Source organism: Apteryx mantelli, chromosome 2 (assembly GCF_036417845.1).
Source record: "Apteryx mantelli isolate bAptMan1 chromosome 2, bAptMan1.hap1, whole genome shotgun sequence".
Classification (NCBI taxonomy): Eukaryota; Metazoa; Chordata; class Aves; order Apterygiformes; family Apterygidae; genus Apteryx; species Apteryx mantelli.
The window spans coordinates 30812154-30837069 of NC_089979.1; the positions used below are offsets into that span (position 1 = coordinate 30812154).

The 24916-nt window shown below is 37.8% G+C and overlaps 1 protein-coding gene across 1 annotated transcript in view; it reads left to right on the forward strand.

Annotated features, from left to right (window-relative positions):
* Positions 1-24916, forward strand: part of ASXL3 (ASXL transcriptional regulator 3) — a 129084-nt gene that overhangs the window by 66410 nt on the left and 37758 nt on the right. Inside the window, exons 7-9 of the mRNA XM_067290428.1 lie at positions 12663-12780; positions 13701-13820; positions 20467-20630. Coding sequence (XP_067146529.1) covers positions 12663-12780; positions 13701-13820; positions 20467-20630 — 402 coding nt within the window. The remainder of the gene's footprint in view (positions 1-12662; positions 12781-13700; positions 13821-20466; positions 20631-24916) is intronic.

Below are 24916 nucleotides of genomic sequence, written 5' to 3' on the forward strand. Positions count from 1 at the left end.
GATAATGAGTTAGCTTGTCATTAGCGTGTGTTCCAGTATCATACGAACAAGAATTCAGCAGAATTTCAAGGTGTTTCTGAGAGGATTTTTAGCACTTTGTCTGGCTGTGTATTGTTGGGGGGGGGCTGGGGTTTTTTGTTACTCATGGTGCAGTCCTGCCATTTACTGTATTTTTGAGGGTTTTTTTAAATGCTTTTCAAGTAAGCAGAATTGTTTATGTTGTCACATTCCCAGTTTTCTTATGTGAGCATTCATGTTGGAAATTTTAAGTTAGGCTAAAAAGATTTTTGAAAGAAATACAGTTAGGTAAAATTCTGGGTATGTTTGCTGTTCAGTTTTTCTGTATGGTCTGTTCAGTAAAATGTTTTTGTGCACCGTATCTGACACTGCAGTGTATAAACATGGCGGGGGGGAGGGGTGTTTTTTTGAGTGAGATGTGATTTTTGAATGGTTTAGGTTGCATAATAAAAAGTAAAGCCTGGCAAAAATAACTTGAGTATTCCAAGTGAGATATTAACTGAAAGCATAGCAATGTGAAAACTATCTTTCTAACAGTGCCAAATTAGCTCAGTTTACAACAGATGAAAAAAGCTAAAAAACGATCATTCTAAAAAAAACTTTATCATCTCTCAATTTTCAATATGTAGAAATTATTTCAGACTTATAAAGACTGTGATAAATGACATACAACTTTTCAAAAATTTTAGTGTAATGAGATGATGTTGCTTTAATTTTTTCTCCTAACTGTTCTCTTGGGTATATTTAACTGAGGTATAGTATTTCACAGGGTATGTTATTGCAGAGTTGTTGAATTAGGCCTCAGTTAAGCAAAGCTTGTCCACATGTCCCTCTCAAAACACTTAAGTATTTGTGCTTAATTTTTCATGTAGTTTGAGTTTAAATGCACTAAAATTAGTAGACCTCAGTCATTCACATAAGGTTATCTTGTACTTACAGGCTTTGAGGACTGGGGAGGATTGTTAAATTAGGGTTTCAGGTCTGTTTCGTCAGGAAAATTGAGGATCGTTATGAAAAAGATGTGCAACTTTTTAGAAACTTTTTCTCCTATGTACGTGTTTTGTACTATGTGAGCTTTCTTGGGGGTGGAGGGAACAGGGGGGAGGGAGGGAGAAAAAAAAGAGCAAAGCCACTTAAGTTTGAACTTGTATAAACTGTTTAAACTCTAAGACTTATCATTTGTCACTTAGCAGTTGCATAGCACTGCGAATAATTAAAAAAGGGCAAACTAATCAAAGTAGCTTAATTAATATATAAAATCATAACAATGATGGGAATCTGAAAACATTCCCTAGGACAGTAGGGTTAGAGGAACATCACAAAGTTAAGTAATCAATAGTAAGAAATCAGTTATAATTAAGTAGATGATAATTAGGTCTTGTACTTCAGGTTTTGAGATTATTATACAGCTCTCAGTAAAATGTTTTTTCTACGAACAGTATTTTGCAAATGGACATTTGTATCATGGAGTAGTTTGAATGCATTTATTATTTATTTAATAATATTACAATATAAAAATATAAATAATACAAATAGTATGATAATATAATAACAATATAATGATGTTATTATGCATGCTGCAGATTTGAGTTGGTATTGTAAATCTTGTAGCAAAGGTGAATAAATTTTAACAGTGATTTCATTTATAAAATTACTGTTGGAATTTTATTCTTCTTTCTACTCTCTAGTCTTTCTATTGCTTTTATGGATACATAATACATTCAATTTGTATAAAGAAGAGCCTGTAGTACCTGAATACCCCAAAAGATTTAAACAGTTGTATGCAGTACTCCTCCAACTGATATTAACTTACTTGTTCTGTTCTAAAGTAACAGAAGATGAGCCATGATCATGCTCTCAGCAACAAATTTTTATACTGTATAAACGTGTGTATACTGTATATGTGTCATAATGGGCTCTTCCCATTATGCTATTGCTTTTTTTTTCTATTACTAAACAGCTCACACAGATTGAAAACCTATAGTACAGTCTTTCAACCATTTTTTCTATTCAATTTATTTAAAAACAGTGACTTCATCTAATTAACTTGATCTTGTGTGTATTTGTCTTTTAATCCATTAAAATTAAAGTGAGAGATAGTGTGAAGTACTGCTTGAAGATCTGAGCTAGAATGAGAAGATTTGCTCTGATGTTTATGTAATTTGTTAACTCACTAGTCATATGTCATTCTGTTTAAAATATTATATGCTGGATTTATGTATGGTTTGATTTTTAAAGAATTCTAGAGGTATTTCTGGGTTTAGATCACAAAGAGTAATCTCACATTTTCCTTTAATAATCCATGTTTTGAGATGTTCTCATGAAGCAAATTAGTCACAATATTGCATTTCTTGAGCTGAGCTTGGAGGAAAGGGCATTTTCTGAGCCCTGGCTCTTGGTCTTGACTTTTCTCAGGTAGCACTGGGACTGGAGTACTCTGCAGGGGCTGCGGTGGGGCGGGGGAGGCATTCCAGGGGACTCTCTAAAGATCTGTGTCACAGTTCAGACCATATCTCCTCACATTTCAAAGGCAGGCTGCCATTTTAGTCTGGGAACTTTCTAGCCTCACCACCTTCCCTAGTGTCCCTGTTGAGCAAAAGGTTTTGAGCATTTCATCACTGAGCATATTTCATTTTTCGTTTTTGAGGGAGTTTCAGTTTTGCTCTTGAATAGTATCTGAGTGTAAAGTACAACAAAATATCTCCCATTCATGAGTGTTTAGACAGAAAAGTCTATGCTGTAGAACTGCCTTTTATGCTTGGCTTTCTGATGGCAGATTTGAAAGATTTCTGTTTCCCTTTTGCTGTTGGGAGTGAGTGGGTTCATGTCCCCAGCTATTGCTCATCCAGTACCTTTGGAAAAGGGGTGGATGGCATTCTGTCACTCCCATCAGTACTGATCAGTTCCATTACTGATTTGCCTCATTTTCACACTTGAGAGTTTTGGCATGTAGACCCATGTAAGGACATCTTCCCAGGAAAGTACTGAACTACACCTGCATCTGCTAGCAGTGGTACATGGTCACAGTCTTGTGTGAATTATTCTTGCTCTGGACAAGGCTAACTCGAGTATGGACATCCAGTCATGGCATAGTATCTACCCTGCCCTTCTCTGGTCAAGTTTCTGTTCCGTTGACTTGAGGTGATACTTTTTTTGGAAGACTTCTCTATGTACAGATTGAGCTGTATCTATCAAGATGTTCTTGGAAGATGTTCTTGTTTCTCAGAAGAAATGATTATACCTACAGACTGGCCTCATATAGGTAACACTGAGCATGTGTGAAAATCCAGGACCTTGAGGTGGTATTAGTGTCTGGTGGACTCTGATAGCCGAGTATAAGAGCATCTTGTCCATCAGTGTACCAGTTGTTTCCTGGGGCAGTGCCAAGCGAGAATAAACAACTTGAAGATGCAATATAACGATGTCTGGGATGATAGTAGACCTTCCAGACATGGAAGAAAAGCCTGCCTCACTTTTGGCACTTGGAATCAACACCAAGATGGGTACCCGTAAATATTCTTTTGGGAGAAGAGAAGGACACTTCCATTCAGACTCAGAATCTGAATACAGACCAGGACATGTCTGAGACTGTGCTGGGCATCCAGATCTCTTTGTAGAGACAGAAACTCCAGAGACAGCAGCCAAGTGGGTTTGGGAGGAGAGAAGCTCAGGAAATAAGGGAATCTACACAAGGTATGTTACTGCTGCTGTTTTGTTTTGTTTTTCCTACTTTGGGCTTTGTCTGCATGCTTGGTGGCTGGGTTCATATATGTGCCACTATTTTATTCATAAAGCGGGTAGATGCAGTCTTTCATGGACAAGGAGGGCACCCATGCGTATGATTTGTTCTTGTAGCAGAAGTGGCAACTTCATGCCCCTTTTTTTCAATGGAAGCTGCAAAACCCCATGCAGTAAGAGAGCTATGGGCAAGTTATGCTTTGGCTCATGTGTTGATTTTGAATTACAGGACATTAGATCTGTACAGCTCCAAATGCATTTCAGGCTGACTTTCTAGCACAACCGTGATTATTAGAAACCAACCTACAACCTGAAGGCACAGAAGATTAAATTTCAGAGCAGAGTGGCAAACAGTGAAATTTAGCCCTAATTTGCCCAAATTCACAGGACTAGTTTATCAAGGGTTCGTTTGTTTGCTTTTTAAGGCCAAAGCTGTCAGAGTGCCTACGTTGGCACTCAAGGTAGAATCCTGAACTCCCTTGATGCTGGTGTGGATTTGCTTTCCTTTCTTCAACTCACATGCACTGCTTATCTTGCTATGAGAGAAGAACAAGAGCAAACTCACCAGTCTTGCCCCCTCCACACTCATTGTTAGGACTTCTTTCCATCACTACAGTCAGATGCAAGTTATCTTGAAGCACTTTGCTGTCCACAGTAATCCATTATTTCTCTGTAGTGTAGTTTCTGTCCTTTGACTCCGTCGAGGAACTGCTCACTCATATATTCTGATAAAAGCATCCTATGTGCCTGCCCTCCTTTCCCTTCTCTTCTGCCAAAGAAATAAAGGTGACAGATCATGATGATTATGTCCTTATCACTTACAACTTGAGCACAGGGTGTCTTCCTGAAAGGCTTTGAAATTCCAGTATGAACTAAGAGATGTTTCTTGTACTGAGTTCCTTGGTGTAGAGAGTTTGTTAAATTATCTCAGTGTCTCTGTTAACCATTTTCTTATGTTTCATTTCAGATACTACAAGTTTACCAAGGCCACAATTGGAGAATTCTGGCTCTCTAGCTGAAGACTTTGATCAGATGTCTGGCAACATAACTGATGATTCTTGACAAATTTTCCTGTCAACAAATGGAAAACAAGAAAGGCATGTTGCTTTTTGACTTCTAGAGAGACATGGGAAGGGACAGTGGAATTTACAAAATGCATTCAGGAAAATGGAAGTTTGAAGATGATAAACTAAACTGATTTTCTGATTGTCAAGACAAGTCTAGGGAAAAGGACAGAGAAGCCATGCCAAGGAGACTACATAATGTTGAAAAGAAGCTGGAAGAGCAAGAGTTCCCGCAGGAGCTCTTCAGGGAGTACTTGCATAGCCCGAAGGCAGGCTGCACGGTATGTCCCTCTAAGGGTCCCTATGCATGGGCAGCACGTACCAGCTGCTCAACACAGTGCTTTGGTAAGACGCAAGACAATATTTATGTGACTTTCTTCTGGGTCATCCCCATGGTCCTCAGAGGAGCCCTTGTTTGTGATGGAAAGGGGGCAGGAATCTGCCTGATCCCTGTGTTCTTTCTTTGTGTTGTTTTTTAATAATTAACTCCTGGTTGCTGAGGGAGTCTGTTTTTTTTCCCTCTGGGGTTGTTTGCATAACATGCTTTTTGCAGTTGTCCTGCATGTTTTCTGTTCTAATAAATGTGGGTTTCAGAATTTCTTATTCTGAGAAATAACTAAGAAAAATTGTTAACAACTTCAGAACACTACTGTGTGGAAATATAGATGCCCCTCTACTTCACTTTAGGGCAGTGTCCCTCATCTAAAATGTATCGTGGCATGAATGTTACTTTTGTTTAAGTCTGCCATCCTTAAATAGTGGGATCTTCTTCCCAAACAGGGATCGAAAGATCTCTCTCTTAGTTCTGTTATGTAGATGCTGTTGCTGGTCCAAAGTCTCAGACATTCAAGTTGATGGTAGTGGTCTAGTTCTAAACATTGCACTGGTCTGATAACATTTTTCTTTAAGTAACCAGGGGTGAACCGGTGTTGGTTGTTACTGTTGTATTAATGACACATATCATCACTGTAGTTGAGAGCCCCGTTTTGCTGGGCTCTGTTCATAGTCAGTCAGTCTTTTCGCATTATGTTACAAAGTGGTTTTTCCATATACTGGCAGTGTGTCTCTAAGTGGCTGTTCTTCTGGACCATGCAAAAAGACTAGGTTTTGATCCGAGTAGTCCATAGCATGTAAAATTATACCCAAGTAAGAATGAATTTTGCCTCGATTTTGAAGCATTTCCTAGAAATGGTTGCTATTTTCAGGGAAAGGCAGGAGTTGGAACTGCTCACAGTGATTCAGGGCTCTACAAAGCCCCCTACAAAACACCGACAAGCCGTTACCTGAGAGTGTGGTTCTGGGAACTGTTGGGTAGGTTGCTGGCGGGCCGTGTGCATGTGTGCAGGGTGTATAAGTGTGTGGCAGAACCCCAGCTGAAACAGGATTTCTGGCATAGGGGCAGTACACTCTAACTACTTACATTGGTGCAATATAAATTCATGCACGTGTTTCTCTGAGCAATAATATAATGGGATTTTTTAGCTGGAGAATGGTAATCTAGCCTTGTAGCTCCCCTGTATACTTTGCACCCTGTGCAGAGTGTGCTTGCAAATTTGACTTAAAGGAAAGCATTGATTACTGTCTTAAGATTTTGTATTGGCATTGCTATATTTATTTTAGTTTGTTTTTAAACTGCTGTACACAAACTGTTTCCTTGCCTACATGTGCTTTGTTGTGCTGAGAAACAGATTTCCCCATAAAAGCACTTTTCAAGGGATTGATATTATTCATTTAATACTATGCAAACAATTTAAAAACAAAAAGCTCTTCTCTTTTTTGGAAAAAAAAGTATCACTGAGTCAATGCATATGCCATCTTCATTCCCGTTCACATGCAAGTCTGAACAGGTGTTGAACCCATTATGAGTTTTCTTGGCTTTCTCTCTTGTTTCTGCTGTTGGGAAAGCAACAAAAAAGGTTACTTTGCTGTTTATAGTGATCTGCAGCAATTGTAGCTGTGAATGCATTGTTGTATCCCCTATAGAAGATAGTGCTGACGTGCAGGTGCACAGACACATAAATGCACACGTTCTTTTTGTCCCTCTCTGCACCAAAAATAGCAAAGTACTTTATCTCCATGTTGGGTAATACATAGACAAACGTTCAGTTAATATATACTGTAGTTGTATTTAAACAGCCTGACCACTGTTGAGACTGCATTTTGCTACCCAGAGAGCAAATATGTGTCAAAAAATTATCTTTGTTCCAAAAATATAAATAGATGTGTCATAAGGTAGGAGAGTGACATGGACAAAAATAGGCATGTATTTTAAAAGATATCTAACAAAGTTTAAAAATACAACCTAGATTTCCAAACTTCCAGCTTGGTATTTTAGCACTAGACTACTCTTGATCTCCAAATTATCAGTTTTATACATGTAGCACCAATACTCTATATTTGATTCCCAAGTCTGGCTGGAAGTAAATTAACTGGTTCTATGCTTTGGAAATGGTACTTTGTATTTTGCAGTTGTTTCCATGAGAGATCTTTATTATTGTGTTAATCTTACATTTCCATGTTTACGACTGAGTACTTTTAATGTATGTTAAAAATAAGTAGTGGCATCCTGAGGATAATGTGTTTGCTCTTCATGATTTGTAGTGCTTATTCTTTTATTTTAACTGCTCAGCGTACCCATGAAACAGGTTGCCACTGAGATTGTAATTTAATAGAGACATGGGAATTAAAGTCTTCCTTAATTTTGCTAACAAAATAAGGGTGAGAAAGAGGACAAAGACTGAATTTTATGGTGGTGTTAAATGAATCAGTGATAAACTATAAATCTGTTTCATCTTTGCCAATTCAGGATCCATGACCATAATGTAGAGTTGTTGTTTATTTTGTGCAATAGACTTTTCTCAGCATATCATAGATCTTGTTTTTCACATGGCAGAACAGAAGGATTCCATAGCTTTACATTTCTGATCCATAATGTGTGAAATTTCAAAGGTTATGTTTCATGATACAAGCTTCAGAATTTGACATTTATGGAACAAATAGAAATCTGGGACAATGTTGCCAAATGCAACCAAGTGTTACATATCTCTGTTGCTAATAACTTAATTTTTAACATTCAAGCATGTCATGCATTTAAACTCGAATGAAAGTGGTTTTCTGCATTAATGGTTTGTCTGTATGCTTCATTGTTTCATTATGAGTTGAAAAGATGTAGGAAAAGAAGAATAATTAAAAAGAAATCCTGCATAGCAGTAAGATAAGAACGTAGAGCTTGATATTTTGCTTTTGGGGCTTAGACAGGATCTAATGCATTCTTTTGGGGATGTATTTTTTTGCCTTTCCTCAGTTACCTTTTAGTTTATATTGTTTTCTTTCATTCCTACTTCAAGGAAGACCTTTTTTTTATTCTTATCGAAGAGAGTCTGCCATTTTGTCACATCAGTAAAAAAAACTCTTTCCTATGTTGAAGTCAGCTAAATATGAAAAGACTGTTCTTAAGAACAGACAATGGCATCCGTGAAACCTCCAACAGACTGTTGCACAATGTGGGCGTAAACTCTCCCAAAAGGTGAAGGAGACTTGCCCTTATGACCTCTTTTTAAAAATCAGCCTGGAATTAGAGTATTACTGTTAATTGCATCTTTTTTTTCTTTTGCCATATATCTTCAGAGTTTGTGTTTTCTTAATTTTTGTGTTATTTTGAGTTCTTTTGGATGAAAATGGGTTGATAGGTTACTTAATGTTTTCAGCAATAAAAATAATTCCTCTAAACAAATTAATTGTGCCAGACCCTGTATAATGACCATGGCAATGTTATTCAACAGATGGTCACAGGTTCTGTTTTACGAATAGGAATATTGGGAGTTCTTCATGTTCGTTATGTACAAGAGATTCACAGATGTACTTTGAGAATTTGCTTGTGAGTAGCTGGACGTAAGTACTATATTTTGGTGGTGATTTTAAGAAAGTTTTTAATGTTTAACTTGCATACCACATGAACTTTCATTTTCTTTCTCTCCTTTATTTATGTGCTGTGCAGAGAGAATGGTAGTAATGTTTGACAGATTACTTTAACAGTGATCAGTTCTTCTAGGAATTTACAGCTTGCAGCTTTTTTTAACTCAAGCATTTACCACAAAGTGATTGAATACATTTGAAATGTAAACACAGAAGTTCATCTTGTTTGAGAAAAAATATGCTTTATGTGAGCTTTTATACATGCTATATATGTTTCTATCTTACTTTACATAGTAAAAATGATTCTTTATCATGTGGCAGAAACATTGGCTCTTTCTTGCAGATCCATAGGCAGCCCAGCTAGGAGGTTGTATATCTAAATATGCATGAGATGCAATAGGTTGTGTCTGTAAAAGATGCAGATGTAGTTTGTGTTAGTTACTGTGTCTGTATCTACAATGAGAACTGGAACCATTTTTCTTTGAAATAAGTTATAAAATTTCTCATTTTCTTTAGTGCTTATTACAAATATGACTCATCTATTTTGTGTTTCTTCCCTTCACCCAAAGAGCTAAACCTAGAGATTTATCTGATAATGGTGACTAGGAAAGCGCTAAATTAGCTTGGTACACTAAAGCCTCAGTACAGCAAAGCATTAAGTGTGTGTTTCAGTTTGAGTAATCCCACTGACTTCCAAGCTAAGCAGAATTAATCTTGGGCTACAAGATTCTTGTCTCATCCTACAGTATCTTGTATCCTAAAATTAATACCCCTCAGGCTAAGTGCAGAGCAGTTATATATTCCTCTTCAGCAGCGACTGCTCACACTGCCCTTGGTTTATACTTAACTCCTTCTGGTGTTTGGCTTTACTAGAAACTAGACTTCAGTCTGCAATTTCTTGGTTGCTCCTAGTGTTTTCTTGCAGAGACTTGTCTGTCCTAGATTGTAGACTTGCAGCTTTTACTTAGAGTTATAAAAATGCAGTTGTGATTAGCTGGAAACGGTATCTCCCACTAAACAGACTGAGTCAGCAAAATCCCAGCCATCTCTTTACCATACCTATCGGGGTTAGACTATTTAATTGATATTTTATTACCCTCCTCCCCTGCCTCGTATTTTTCCTTTGACAAATGAAAAGATGGAGGGGCACAGGGAAGATTATTAGTCTATTCGCTGGACACGGCACGTTTCATTGGCACTTTGTGTTAAAACTTTGACATAGTTTTCAACGTCCACATTGTTTTTACAAGGTGTTTGCCCTACAGCCTGTCTTTCTGCTCTCCACATGCGTGCATCTTTTCTGTCAGTCAGAGTCATGCTGTACACACTGAATTTTGTGCCGAACTGTGGGGCCTGCATGGTGATCTGCTCCTTGCGTTGTTGCGAAAGCGGAGATGGGCAGAGGGACCAGCAGTGAAATAATGAACATTAGGAGAAAAGAAGAAACTTCCAAAGCAAAAGTGTGTCCAAGGGGAATGTCCTCTTTAAGGTTGATTCTCACATGTTGAGGTGCTTACCCTGTCGCTGAGCCCGTCTAGCTCAGGGGTGGGCTGTGCCTCCAAGTAGATCGTTCTGGTAGCAGCATTCCCCGGCTCCCGGCAGCTTTCCCTGATTTGCGGCTCTGAGTGTTTGTTGTGGCAGAGGTGGGATGAGCACTCATGTCCAGGAGAGCCGTGCTGCATTGTGTTACTGCTCCGTGGGCATGGCGTGCCCTGGGCTTCCTGGAAGTGCCAGATCTGTTATGCCCATGTGCTTCAGGTCCACCACAAGTGGCCCTCCTGTAACTCGGAAAAAGGTAAGTGGTTTGCCTGACAACGACTGGTACCGCTGCCCTCGCTCCATCAGGGACAGCGTGAGGAGTGCGCACCTAAGATGCACAAACACTGACTACGTGCTGTCGATGGAGGGTACGCCAGTTCTGACTCGCACTCGTGGCAGTTGAGTCTGAAGCACTCGTAATCAACTGCGTGGCTTTACAAAGAACCCACCTGTGTTACTGTGGCTGTGTAAATCATAAAGATGGTATTTCCCTAAGATGCTGGCAACGAAGTTGTGGCCTCTGGTAGGGGTGGGAGTGGTCTTGAAAGGGCACTTTCTGAAAAAGGCTGAATTTTAGACGGGGAGAACATGGCACATCATTTGGGCACTTACTCATTTGTCTGGGGAGGATAACACTGAGGATTTGTATTTTGTCTCTCTGCTGTTCATCATGCGAATCAGGCTGTGCAGCACAATAGCACGAAGATTGGGTTGTGGTTACATGGGTATTCTGATATCACACAACTTGGTTCTCTTTTCAGTTAATTTTTGATGGGCTATTTGTTACTGTCTAAGTCGCCTTAATATTGAATAAGGGTCACCTGGTTTGACACTTAGCTTGGCAGGACTGTGCACTGAGTGACATTTTGGGTAATTTTGGGTACTGTTTGAGAAATTTTAATGTTTTGGAATTTTGTGCCCACAAGTCTGACTGTCCTTGCCCAAAAGCAATATGAAATTTCTGTCTCAAAAATGTCTGAAATACAGGTGGTTCTTCATTGCTTTGCGCTTGCTGCTTTGGTTATGTGCAGATCTGACCAGCTTCTTCTCTCTGTTTGATTTCAAGTGTTGTAATTTGCTTTTTATTGCACAGTGCTTATGTGTCTTTTAAGAAGTGCACTATAAAAGGGGTTAATCAATGAAATAGCTTTTGTGTGGCTTAGTGTATTTTATATTGCAAAGTGTGTTATTTAGAAGAATAGAGTGATATCGATTTATTTTTCCAGAGGGTTTTTTTGACTTAGCTAAGTGAACATTTTGGAAAGATATTACAGATTAATTGAAGTTACAGGCTAAAACTTACAAGTCATCGGTCTTTCATGCTCATAAAACTACAGGGATAATTCATATCAGATATGTTCCTTATTGGTATAGTACCACTTTAATAAATCCCCCCAAAGACCGTAACACAAATTATAGCTATAAAAAGAGAGTGCACAGTAAGATTAGAGAAAAATAGACCGGATGATGTAAGAGATCAGTATTAAGCCCAACCCATTCTGATTTGTTGCAGAGTTTTAATGCTTGCAAATTTATTAATTGGCAAGTATTCATTTGTATATTTTAAGGTTTTTGAATCAGGTATCATTTTCCGTATAAAACAGTCTGCCAGGCATTTGCTATTTCTAAGCTTTAAATATTTTGTATTACATTATCAGCACTGTGTTCAATCTGTTTATGAAACAAAAGCACTCCCATTTGTAGAGATTTATTATTGTAGCATTTTTCCCCAGATTTGCCAGAACACCATCATGTTCGTGTTCTGAAGGTTAATGCCCAAAGTTAAGCAGACAGAAGCCAAGTGCTGCAAGGTTTCCAAGATTAGGACTGATTCCCTTCACAAAAATAAATGATTCCTGCCATGTTCAGTGATTTCGTGCAGCACTACTCACGGCTGAGTGAGTGCATCAATACTGTAGTCCTTACATGCTGTACATACTGATGACACTCTGTGTTAACTTGATTGACTGAGCAGTATACTGGAGAGGATGCACCTGCAAGGGATATGCAGACATATATTTTTATTCTGGTTTTGAAACATTTATTTTACTTTTTTTTTTTTAACTTGGAAGTCTTAGTTGCAAATTCGATGGGTTATCATGTTGTGCTGCTAAGGTAGAGCAAACAGTTATATGCTTCTTTGTTGTCAAAACTATATTGGAAAATGATCTAAGGTGCATCTTCTTTCTTTTTATAACCAAAAGCCTGATTTTATGTTTTAAAGGAAAATGACATAAAGGGGACAAGCGTGAAGTCTGGCAAATCAGTAGCTATGTAAATTATACTTACTTTAAGAGATTCAGTTTAATGGTAGAGAAATGTCTCATGCAATTCATTTATAAGCAGTATTTTTTGTTACATTTTTATGTTTTGTTATCATTTTTGTAGGCTTTAAGACAACAGCAGAAAAGAAGAAATGGAGTCTCAATGATGGTAAACAAGACTGTTCCTCGTGTTGTTTTGACACCATTAAAGGTGTCTGATGAGCAGTCGGATTCACCTTCAGGTAAACAGCTAAAGGACCGTTTGAAAGATCAGTTCTAGTCACAGAGCCTTCTTGTGAATCAGATATGCAGCAGACAGAATTTGGAACTACTGAAAATAATAATTCCATGGTGGCTTTGTTTAACGTCCTTATTTTCTTATCAAATCTGGTGACTCAAGGATGGAGATTTTTCTTTAATTTTAAAAAAGACCTGAAGACACATAATAAAATGACAGTTGATAATAGCAGCAGCTTTAAAGGAATGCAAAGTAACATTTTGTTGGGTTCTGGAACTGTAATGGAGGACCACATGCTGGTATTCAATGCCATAAAAAGGGGAGGAAAAAAAAAGGCAAGCTTTTCTGTGAGTGTGAATTTGTGTCTCAATTCTTCATCGCAATACTGGGATTCTTTTGTTAGCTTTTCTTGTTCTGGTACCATTCTTACCACCACAGCATAACCCTGACCTTTAGTTCTGGTTGTTAAGCTGCTTTGTTTTAAGAGAGTCCTACATCTATGTTTAACACAGATTGACAATTGGGTTTCCAGGCATATCTCTTTTATGAAAATTATTTCACAAAGAAATGTTCTTTTTTCTCCTTTAGATTGCTTCAGTGCCCTGTAACTTAGTGTTTAAATTATTTTTAGAGATATCTCTTGGGCATTATAGGAAAACATTGTTTTTATTAGATCAGTGAACATTTTTATTGACTGCAGTGTTCAGTAAACTTTAGTTTTCACCACTTAATTGATTTATTGAGCTTTTACTTCCATTTCCTCTGGTGATGAGGAATCAAATTGTAACCAGAAATTGTGACTTTTCAGCCAGTAGATGTCAATTTTCTTTATTAATCCTCTTTTGTTTGGTTTACAGTGTGTTGGGGGGGAGGGGGTAGGAAGTGCATCAACTTCACATTTGGGATTTTTTTTTTTTTCCTAAGGGTCTGAATCTAAAAATGGTGAAGCAGACGGTTCTGATAAAGAGATGAAAAATGGGCAAAAGTCTCCAACCGGAAAACAAACAAGCCAGCACTTAAAGAGGTTAAAAAAATCTGGTTTAGGTGAGTAAAACTAAAATAACTATCTTATTTGTTTGTAATATTGATATTTTTATAAACTCTGTGTCCTCTTTCAAAGTTGTATTTTGCTGGCTTATCTGTGGCCTTGTCAAACTCAGGAGCTGACTCTTTCTCCAGAAAGCATCTTTCTTTCTGTCTTCCTGCAAAATCTATAGGGGTGACTTTCCCAGAATGCTTTTCTGTCATTGCTTTTTAAAGTTTGACAGACCTAAGTAACTGCAGCCAATGGTCATTTAGCAGTTAGCTTCTGATTGCTGCATTATGCTATTTTTTTAACTAGCAAATATTCTTTCTGTAATTTTTCTCCCAAAGAGGATAATGTATTTTCTTACAGACATGTCTTATCAGAAGATGACCCTCTTTTCTTCGTTTGCATTATTCCATGTCATACTGAGTACTGACATTACCATTTTTGGTTGATTTTGTTTGTTTGGTTGGTTTGTTTCTTCAGTTGTATCCTTAATTATTTTGAATCTGTATCTCTGGAGATGTTAGATAAAATTTCTGTTTTTATTTTTCACATTTTTCAGCAAGATTCATGGATGATGATCTGTAATTAATAAAGAATTTTCTCTGAAGAGATGATAAGAGTAAATTCTTAATAGCTCTGTGTGATGTGCCGATTTTCCTGCTCTGCATGGAATATAATTGGAAATGTTCCCTCAGGAATAGAAAATGTAGTGTTCACTCAGACTCTTGTCTCAGCTAAGCAAAGCAGAGTAATTATATAACTGTTTCTTTTGTCTTTACAGAGGACTTTTCACATTCAGCAGACTGCTGAATCATTTAGAGAAGTATTTCACAATGTGGCCAAGTTGGAAAAGTTAGCAAAAAATCTTTTGTAGTGACTGAATAACCCTAAAAATTATTTAACTTCTTTCTCTATGGTGATAAGTTTTTTTTCTCCTTAGTAGTGACCTGACCTTGTCATATTTTTTACATAACAATTCTGTAAAATAAATTGAAGATACTTCATTTGCTAAGTATCATAGCTTGTTTGTTAAATCTGCTATAACCAGTTCCTGGTGAACTGTTTCATTCAAGCTTTATTATTTTCCAGCCTCTTGTGAAATTATACTATGGTTTCATATGTAATCTTTCTGCAGATTATCCATCAGTTTCTGAGAGATAGCTAGTACTCTGTGTTAAGCAAATGGCATTATCCAAACCTGAAAATATTCCTTCAGTATTACAACTTTTGTCATGCAAAGATATGTCCAATTCTAGATGATTTCCTGTAACTTTTCTCTTGATTTGATTGAGATGCATACTTTGGTGTATGCATTCCTTCCCATGCCCCGATATCTCCCCGATATCAGGACTTGGAAGGCTGGAGATTTGCTTAAGGTTTTAATGTCTCTGTTTGCGTACCTGTTGAAATGCTTGCTTTATGACATAGTACTTCTTGGGATACTAACAGAACAGTTGTTGAGCATCTTTAAGAATTGGTCCGGGGTCCTATAAAATCCATAATTCAGCTCCAGCCATTGTTTAATTGTCTGAAACTCTGCAGGTCTGCCCAGTATTCACTGCATATTCTATGTGGTAGACTTTCTGAACTCCAATTAAATATGACTTTTTCCCTTTTACTTAAAAAATTATTTCGACTATATGATTTCTATCCATTTCCTATTTTGATTTTCATACTTTGATGTAGAACTATGGTGCTTCCACCCTTTTTATAGTTAATTCTGTATGTTGGAGAGTAATCTTTCCAAGTCTGTAAGTCTGAGTTTCTCTCTCATCTTTCATCTCTCATTTCTGATCTGGTCAGTGGTCCCCCCATCCCTGAACTATGATAGCAGCTATATAAGAATTCAAAACGTCTTTCTCTGTAGAAAAACAGTATGACAAACATTGGCATATGCTCTGTCATCAGCTTCAGTCTCTTGGAGTTAGGAGTAGCCATGCAGTAGTTGCCTACTCTGTCAGATTCCACCAGCTACTCTCCATGCTATTCCCAAACACTTCCCTAAATATGATTACCAAATTGAGACCTGCAGCAAAGGTCCTAAAGCTGCAACTAATATGTGCCTTAGAAAGGGTGCAGGAGACAGAATTTGCTGTCCTTCTGAGTTTTTTTATTTGTTTGTTTGTTTTATGGTATGGCTATCATGTGCATCCTCAGTGAGCTACTGGCCTATCATCCTAGGAATCTCCCACTCAAAGACATTACTGACTTTGCAGTCATATATTTTGTTTTATTTTGGAATGTCTGGATGTTATATGCAAAATGTATTTTCTTCCATAGAATGTGATGTATTAGTTGGGTAAAAAAATGTCTCTCAAATTTGGAGTCACCTGGATGATGGAGATATGTATTCTGTATTGATTAAAGAAAGGAACGTATATATATGCATTAAAATTAGATACATCATACTACTTGTGTTACACTTGGGGACTGTGTTCTTTTTGCATTTATATTTAGTGGGTGGAACAGATGGTAAGGACAGTTTGTTGTGATGTACTCATTAAAATGAGCACTTCTTCCACACAATTGTCCTTTATAGCAGGGCATTCATTTGTTTGTAATGGAGTCTTTGCTGTATTGAAATGTAGTATGTTAGAAATATGTGTTGGAAAAGGTTATCTTCTGCTGAATGCAAAGTAATTCTTGTCTCATTCAGTTAGTACTGTCTGCTAAAAGTAGCAGGAAATTGCAGGAATGTTTGTAGGAAGCTGCGACTGAGGGGGAGCTTGCAAAATTTACAAATTTGCCACAGTTTCTTTCATTTGTGTGTTTTGTAGATGATGTCATAACCTTTCAGGAAAGACCACACTACAGCCTTCTAAGAAATCTAAAACATAATTTTCATTAATGTTACTGTTAAGTGTTTTGTAGCATTTGAGGAGTCCCTTATTATCAGTATACCCAAACTCCTCTATTTGTAAAATATATCTATTCTTCTTGAATCAGTTTGAACCTTGATGAAAGGTCCTGTGTGAATGCCAAATATTATCATTGCTCATAGCAGTGGAATATTTTTCCCAATTGCTTTCTAAGAGATTTTGCAGGAATTTGTACAGACCAAAACCTGGAGGGGTTGTAATTTTTCAGGTTCTCTCAGCCACCTGTATTCCTGACTTGTTCCATTTTCAGATTGTGGATGCAGTGTTAGAATTTGTTAAGACCGGAAGGAACAAAGGATTGTAACAGTATGTCTATACCCTGGAGCAGGCAGCAGAAGTGTATTGCTTTTTTAGGAGCTTTTAAAAGTATCTTTTAAATATTATCATAGAGATAATAAAAAATAGGGTCAGAAGGGACCTCCAGTGGTCATCTAGACTGTTCATCAGTCCTCAGGCAAGATCAATTATACACCTGTCATTCCTGACAGATATTTGTCTAACCTGTTCTTTAAGATTTCCAGTGATGGAGACTAATGCCTCCATAGGGAATCTAATCCAGTGTTTCTATATCCTAGGTAGTTGAAAGCTTTCTTTTTTCAGTATTTAACACAAATATTTCTTATTGTTTAAGAGTTTAAGCTCGTTATGTTTTCCTATCCACTGTGGACAGTCGGAACACATTTTTCTTTACCTCTGTGCATCAACCTTTTGTGTACAGGCATACCTCGGAGATATTGAGGGTTCAGTTCCAGACCACTGCAATAAAGTGAATAACGCAATAAACCGAGTCACACACATTTTTTAGTTTCCCAGGGCATATAAAAGTTATGTTTACACTGTACTGTAGTCTATTACAGTAGTAGTCTGTGTACATACCTTAATTAAAAACTACTTTATTGCTAAAAAGGGCTAACCATCATCTGAGCCTTCAGCAAGTCATCATCTTTTTGCTGATGGAGGGGCTTGCCTCGATGTTGATGGCTGCTGACTGATCATGGTGGTGGTTGCTGAAGGTTGGGGTGGCTGTGGCAATTTCTTAAAGTAAGACAGCAATGAAGTTTGCCGCATCGATTGACTCTTCCTTTCATGAAGGATTTCTCTGTAGCATGCGATGCCGTTTGATAGCATTTTACCCACAACAGAACTTCTTTCAAAATTGAGTCAATCCTCTCAAACCCTGCTGCTGCTTTGTCAACTAAGTTTGTGTAATATTCTAAATCCTTTGTTGTCATTTCAACAATGTTCCCAGCATCTTCACCAGGAGTAGATTCCATCTCAAGAAACCACTTTCTTTGCTCACCCATAAGAAGCAACTCCTCATCCGTTAAAGTTTTATCATGAGATTGCAGCAATTCAGTCACATCTTCAGGCTCCCCTTCTAATTCTAGTTTTCTTGCTATTTCCACCACATCTGCAGTTGCTTCCTCCACTGAAGTCTTGAAGCCCTTAAAGTCATCCATGAGGGTTGGAATCAGCTTCTTCCAAACTCCTGTTAATGTTGATATTTTGACCTTCTCCCATGAATCACAAATGTTCTTAATGGCATCTAGAATGGTGAATCCTTTCCAGAAGGTTTTCAATTCACTTTGCCCAGAACCATCAGAGGAGTCACTATCTATGGCAGCTATAGCCTTATGAAATGTATTTCTTAAATAATAAGACTTGAAAGTCGAAATTACTCCTTGATCCATGGACTGCAGAATGGATGTTGTGTTAGCAGGCATGAAAACAACATGAATCTCATTGTACATCTCCATCAGAGCTCTTGGGTGATCAGGTGCATTGTCAATGAGCAGTAATATTTTGAAAGGAATCTTTTTTTCTGAGCAGTAGGTCTCAACAGTGGGCTTAAAATATTCAGTAAACCATGTTGTAAACAGATGTGCTGTCATCCAGGCTTTGTTGTTCCATTTATAGAGCACAGGCAAAGTAGATTTAGCATACTTCTTAAGGGCCCTAGGATTTTCGGAATGGTAAATGAGCATTGGCTTCAACTTAAAGCTGCACTAGCCCCCAACAAGAGAGTCAGCCTGTCCTTTGAAGCCAGTCATTGACTTCTCCTCTCTAGCTGGGAAAGTCCTAGATGGCATCTTCTTTCAACAGAAGGCTGTTTCACCTACCTTGAAAATCTGTTGTTTAGTGTAGCCACCTCATCAATTCTCTTAGCTAGATCTTCTCGATGACTTGCTGCAGCTTCTACATCAGCACTTGCTGCTTCACCTTGCGCTTTTATGTTATGGAGACGGCTTCTTTCCTTAAACCTCATGCACCAACCGCTGCTACCTTCCATCTTTTCTCCTGCAGCTTCCTCACCCCTCTCAGCCTTCACAGAATTGAAGAGAGTCAGGGCCTTGCTCTGGATTAGGCTTGGCCTTAAGGGAATGTTGTGGCTGGTTTGATCTTCTCTCCAGGCCACTAAAGCTTTCCCCATACCAGCAAGAAGGCTGTTTCGCTTTCTTGTCATTTGTGTGTTCACTGGAGTAGCACTCTGAATTTCCTTCATGACCTTTTCCTTTGCATTCACAACTTGGCTACCTGTTTGGCGCAGGAGGCCCAGCTTTCAGCCTGTCTCGGCTTTCGACATGCCTTCCTCACTGAGCTTCATCATTTCTAGCTTTTGATTTCAAGTGAGAGACATGCGACTCTTCCTTTCCCTTGAACTCTTAGAGGCCATTGTAGGGTTATTAGTTGCCCTAACTTCAATATTGTTGTGTCTCAGGGAATAGGGAGGCCCGAGGAGAGGGAGAGAGACGGGGGAACGGCTGGTTGGTGGAGCAGTCACAACACACACAACATTTCTCGATTAAGGTTGCCATCTTACATGGGCGCGGTTCGTGGTGCCCCAAAACAATTACAATAGTAACATCAAAGATCACCGATCACAGATCACCATAACAGATATAATAATAATGAAAAAGTTTGAAATATTGCGAGAATTACCAAAATGCGACACAGAGACACAAAGTGAGCACATGCTGTTGGAAAAATGGTGCCGATAGACTTGCTCAACTCAGGGTTGCCACAAATCTTCAATTTGCAAAAAACGCAACATCTGCAAAGCGCAATAAAGTGAAGCGCAATAAAACAAGGTATGCCTGTATTTTCCCTTGCCCCTGCTGAGTCTTCTTTATCTTAAGCATCTCTAGTTTTATAATTTTTCCTCACAGATGATGTTTTCTAGACCTCTGATAATTCTCGCTGCTGTCTTCTATGTGTTGATCATTTTAGATCATAGGTTTTTATGCAAATTCAGAAAAATACATGTTTTCAAACAAATTAATACATTAAATATTCTCATCTCTGTGATCACTGTCTATTCAAACAGGTCGTTTTCAGCAAGTGCTATGTAACAAGTTAGATAGGCCATAGTGCACTACAGGTGTGGAACACAAAAGAGAAGTTCTGTGTAATGATTCATTCCCACCAGCCTCATCAAGCAGCCTTTTGCTTAGAAATAGATGCTTACAATTATGTTGATGAAATGACAGGAAGATTTTCTTCTGCCGCTGAGCTGAGAAGATATCTTGAGCTGGAAGTAAGAATATGTCATTTATGATGTTGACTGGAACATGGATCCTGTAAAAGTCAAAAGCTCAAATACAGGGAATATAAAAGAAGCTGTTAGAATCTTAGAATAGGCTGTGTTCCCATTCTCAGAGTACTGTTTCTCTGGAGCTTATTGTACTATACAAAAAATATGAAATGTTTAAAAATAATTATTGTTCCTATTCTCTTTCTTTATTTATGTTTAAAGTCACTTTTTGTTTATTTACTCCAGGACATTTGAAATGGACCAAAGCTGAGGATATTGATATAGAAACACCAGGATCTATTCTAGTGAACACTAACCTGAGGGCTTTAATAAATAAACACACCTTTGCTTCTTTACCTCAGCATTTTCAACAATACCTCCTGCTTTTGCTTCCAGAAGTAGACAGGCAGGTAAGTAGAAACATGCTATATTTATTTCCATACTTAATGAGACTTTTTAACAGTGTGTTTACATAGGCAGACTTCTTTGACTTGCAGTTTTTCTAGAAAAAAATAGGAAGAAAACATCTGTGGTTTCTTAAGTAAAGCTATCAGAGGTAGAATGACTTTAAAATTTGCCTCTGCCTTGACCAGCTCCTGCTTCCTTGTGGCCTTTGTTTCTTCTCCTTTCTTTCTGAAAACTGTGCAGCTCCTTGTATTGTCATCACGGCAGCTGGCCAGCAGATTGTCCTAACTTGCTCAATCTCTTAATCAGCTTCTCTACCTACGGCGTTAAAGATAAACTTCAAAATTCTCATCTTCAAGCTTTACTTACGTAGAGTCTCCTTTCATCTGTTGTCTTCCTGGGCACTTCACCAGTAATGTCCAAATCAATATTAGTTCTGTTGGCTTTTTCTCCTCCTCCCCTTTTATGCATGCCTACATGCATCTGTTCAGATCCGATGCACTGAGTCCATTCACTCATAACTTTTGTAAGGAACTTCTTGTACAAAGCTCATAAATGTAGGCTCATATTTCTTATTAGTCAGCTCAGTTGAGAATGATTTGGGGAGTGGCAAGGTAGAAATAAAGATTCAATTTTATACTGTTTCCAACAATGTTTAGTCCTTCGTGCATTTACTGTTTAGTTTCCACACTCCTTAGAGCAAGAAAAGTCTCTCTGGCATGTCTAGCGGTTAAAATAGCAAAGAGGATCCAAAACACTTTTATTTACACCCCTGTCTGACTTCAGGATGTAAATAATCTCACTGATTTCAGTGGGAATTACTCATGTACTTAATTCAGACATATTCTTAAGCACCTTGCCCAATTAAGGCATTGCATTTTATGCAGATGGCCAGTATCCCTCTTTCTGTGTATTATCTAGAGGATGCAGGTCTCCTAAATGCCTGTATCTTAAATCAGTAATGTCGAATGCCATGGTTTTATTTCTTAAGCTCTCACTCAGTAGTTAGTGTCTACCATAAAAATCAGGAAAAAGCAGTGCAATATGAGACAAAAAGAGAAAGAAAAATTATATTGTTATACATTTATTCAATATCTTACCAAATTAGATACTTTATTTTATGGACTAAAATTATGCACTTCGGTAGTGTAATATTTGAAAGAGAACATTAAATAGCTGAGCAATAAAATATAAACTTGTTTATTCTCAAACTCCTAAAATGCACTCAAAATCAGTATTAACATATTTTAAGAGAACCTTTTTTGCTAGGCGTAAAACAGATTTTAAAACTAGTGCACACCAACATTTTACTGATAGTTTTGAAGTTTCTATTTCTAATTAATGTACCAGAATAGATAAAAATGTCTGATAGGTAAAATCATATTTTCTCTCCAACCATCTTAGATTCCAGTGGTTTCTTACCTTAAGGATTACAGAACACTAGAGTCTCTGGAACTGACAAACCATTTCTCCTTCATATTAGGGGTCTTAAAGCAGAGTTCTTGGCAAGGAAATCAAGATGTCTTTGTTGAATTTAATCATAACTCACTAGTGAAAAGCAACGCATTTCTTTGTAATTATTATATCAGAAAATGTTCACGTAATCCATACATCTCAAGTGTTATTTCAATGGTGCAACACTACATAATTGAACACTACTACTTCCCAAGAGAACTAGTCACAAAAAGTGGTTGTCACAAGGCATTTTCAGGCATCCTTCTGTCTGTATTCTTCTTACAGTTTTTTATGGGTTTGTATAGCATACCATATTTTTATTTGCATTTGTAAGGCAGGAGTCTCCATACATCTCTGGAGGATTAATTGAAGTGTTAGTCTTCTATATGTGATAATTTGGGGATTCTTTTCTTGTGCTGAGTAAAATAGCAGTGAGCAGCCCCTAATTCTCACTTTGCAGAGGTCATAATAGAAGAAGAATTGCATCTGTTTTTTGACATCTGAGAATATGTCCCTTGTTGTGTCTAAAGAGCAGCATCCCAGATACGAACTGGTGAAAACAAATGACCTGATGAGCTTTTCCTTCCTGCAGGAAGTGGAAGACACCATTATAGTGTTCAAGAATCAAGTGAGGAAGAGAGAACTCCAGGAGGAAGTTCTTGTGAGAGTCCCTGATATTAGTCACTCTTCCTGGACTAGGCAGGGGTTTCTTTGTCTATTTTTATTTGAACCAAGTGGGACATCAGGCAAGCAAACACAGGGTATTCTTTGACTTAGCTGCCCATCTCTGAGGGTTCTGTTTTGTTGTTTTATTTAGTATTTTACTTGTTTTTTCTGAAAATTCCTACTTCTACTATTATGGCTCTGAAGTGTTTTTTCTCTGTGTGCTGCTCTGCAGTTGGCTGCTGCCGTCATCTCCAGAGAAAGCTACATTTCTGTATTGTCATATGGATATAGTATGTGAAGTACTGTAATGAATGGCACTATAAAAATGTAATAGAGTTATGCTATTTGTGTGTGTATATAGTGATCTGTGAAATAAATTACTAATGAAGTGCAGTCTCATTTAGGCTTTATTACTGCTCCACGCAGAAAAAAACTATGATGAATGATCTTTTGTCATTTCTGTCATAAACACCATTTTTCTGGGTAGTATAACTCCTCCTCCTTAAATCATACTGAGCTGAAACTTGTCATGCATATGTCAATTTGAATAAGCAGTTTTAGAAACCATTAGTTAAGGGATTTGAGGTTTTCTTTTTTATTTTGTTTGTGTTAAATATAAATAATTAACTTCTCACTTAACCCTGGTTACTCTAATATGTTCAGAAAAAGTTCAGGACCAAGTCAGGAGCTTCACAGGAAGTGTTTTCTGTTTTTTCTTTTGTTTTTAAGTTTTGCAGTTGCTATCAGGGAGTCATGAGAGCCCCTTATGGGTACACGGAACAAAGGCCCTTAGGAAAGATGTCCCAGAGTGCAAAAAGTTGGGATCACCTCTGCTGATGTTGGTAATATCCTTTTTCATACTCCAACTAGATTTTTGCTGGAGCAGAACTCTAGGATTGTTGCCTCATTTTTTCCTTAGGAAAAGATAAATTATATCATCAACTATTCGCAGTTGAAATTGATTTCAGCTTGCATAGTAGTTTAAATTTTCTTTCAGTAGCAGTGAGGCCTGTGTGTAATTCCGTGTATTCAAAATGCCTGTAAAACAAATTGGGGCAAGCTGGCAGTCAAAGATAGTTGTTTCCTCAGGGATTTTATTTACTTTCATTAGGGTTCAGAATGAAATAATATGTGGACATTGTTCACAAAATAGAAACCATGACCCAGATTTGCCCGTTTAGCAGGCTGCTCCAGAATTTTCGATCACTGGAAACTGGGAACCTCGTGTCTAGAATCTGGACATCCAGATTTTCAGCTCTTTTTTCAACCTGATAGACTTAAAGACTCAAAAACCTTAATGATCTGCTGCTGTGGGAGCCTGTTAGGAGATTACCCAGGAGAGCTAGATGACCTAGCTGACAATAAAGAAAGCATGTAGATATCGAAACTGTATGGAAAGCAAAGTCTCTGCACAAAAGATTTCAATTATCACAAATCCCAGCAAAGACTTTTTTTTCTGTCAGCTCTAATCAGAACATCCATAGCTGAAGAACAATGGATTTTGATCAAAGAAACCTACTTTTGATATTGATACATCAAGCTGATGATTATGTATAACAGAAGCCTTACTAACCATGTAAATACTCGTCTCCAAAGCAGGAAGTTTCTCTCTGTATCTAGCTTGTTATAGTGCATCAGAATCTCTTTAGGCTGAATACTAATTAAACAATATAAGTTGTGCAAGGATGGGTTAACAGGTCTGTATGACAGGTTGCTGAAGAAGAATGGTAGCCAGCAATATCTTGTTTGCACCAGTTTTCCTTGTTGCTGCTATTGGAGCAGTCAAATTCCTGCTATTAAAACTAGGGAAAGGGGAAAAGGAAGGGAAATATGCCCGTCTAGTAAAACTTCTCCAAGAACAGAAATACTGCCTCATCTGAATTGTAACAAAAGCTCAGGTGATTTCCTTCATCCTCAGAGACCTAAACAAAATGGTCTTTCCTGATGGCTCTTAAAATAATGCAGCTTTCCAGACTCTGCAAATGCTTAACTACTTTCTGATCTTTCAGAATTTAACTTTCCTTCCTGTATTTTCTCTTGCAGTGGTATTGAGTTCTTCTGAGCTTCTTATGGTTTGCAGCTGCCCTGCCCTTTTTACCTAGGATGGGAATTTCCTCCTGCAAATATAGTCACAAAAGATCCCAGAGCCTCCTGAGACCTGTGTGTCAAT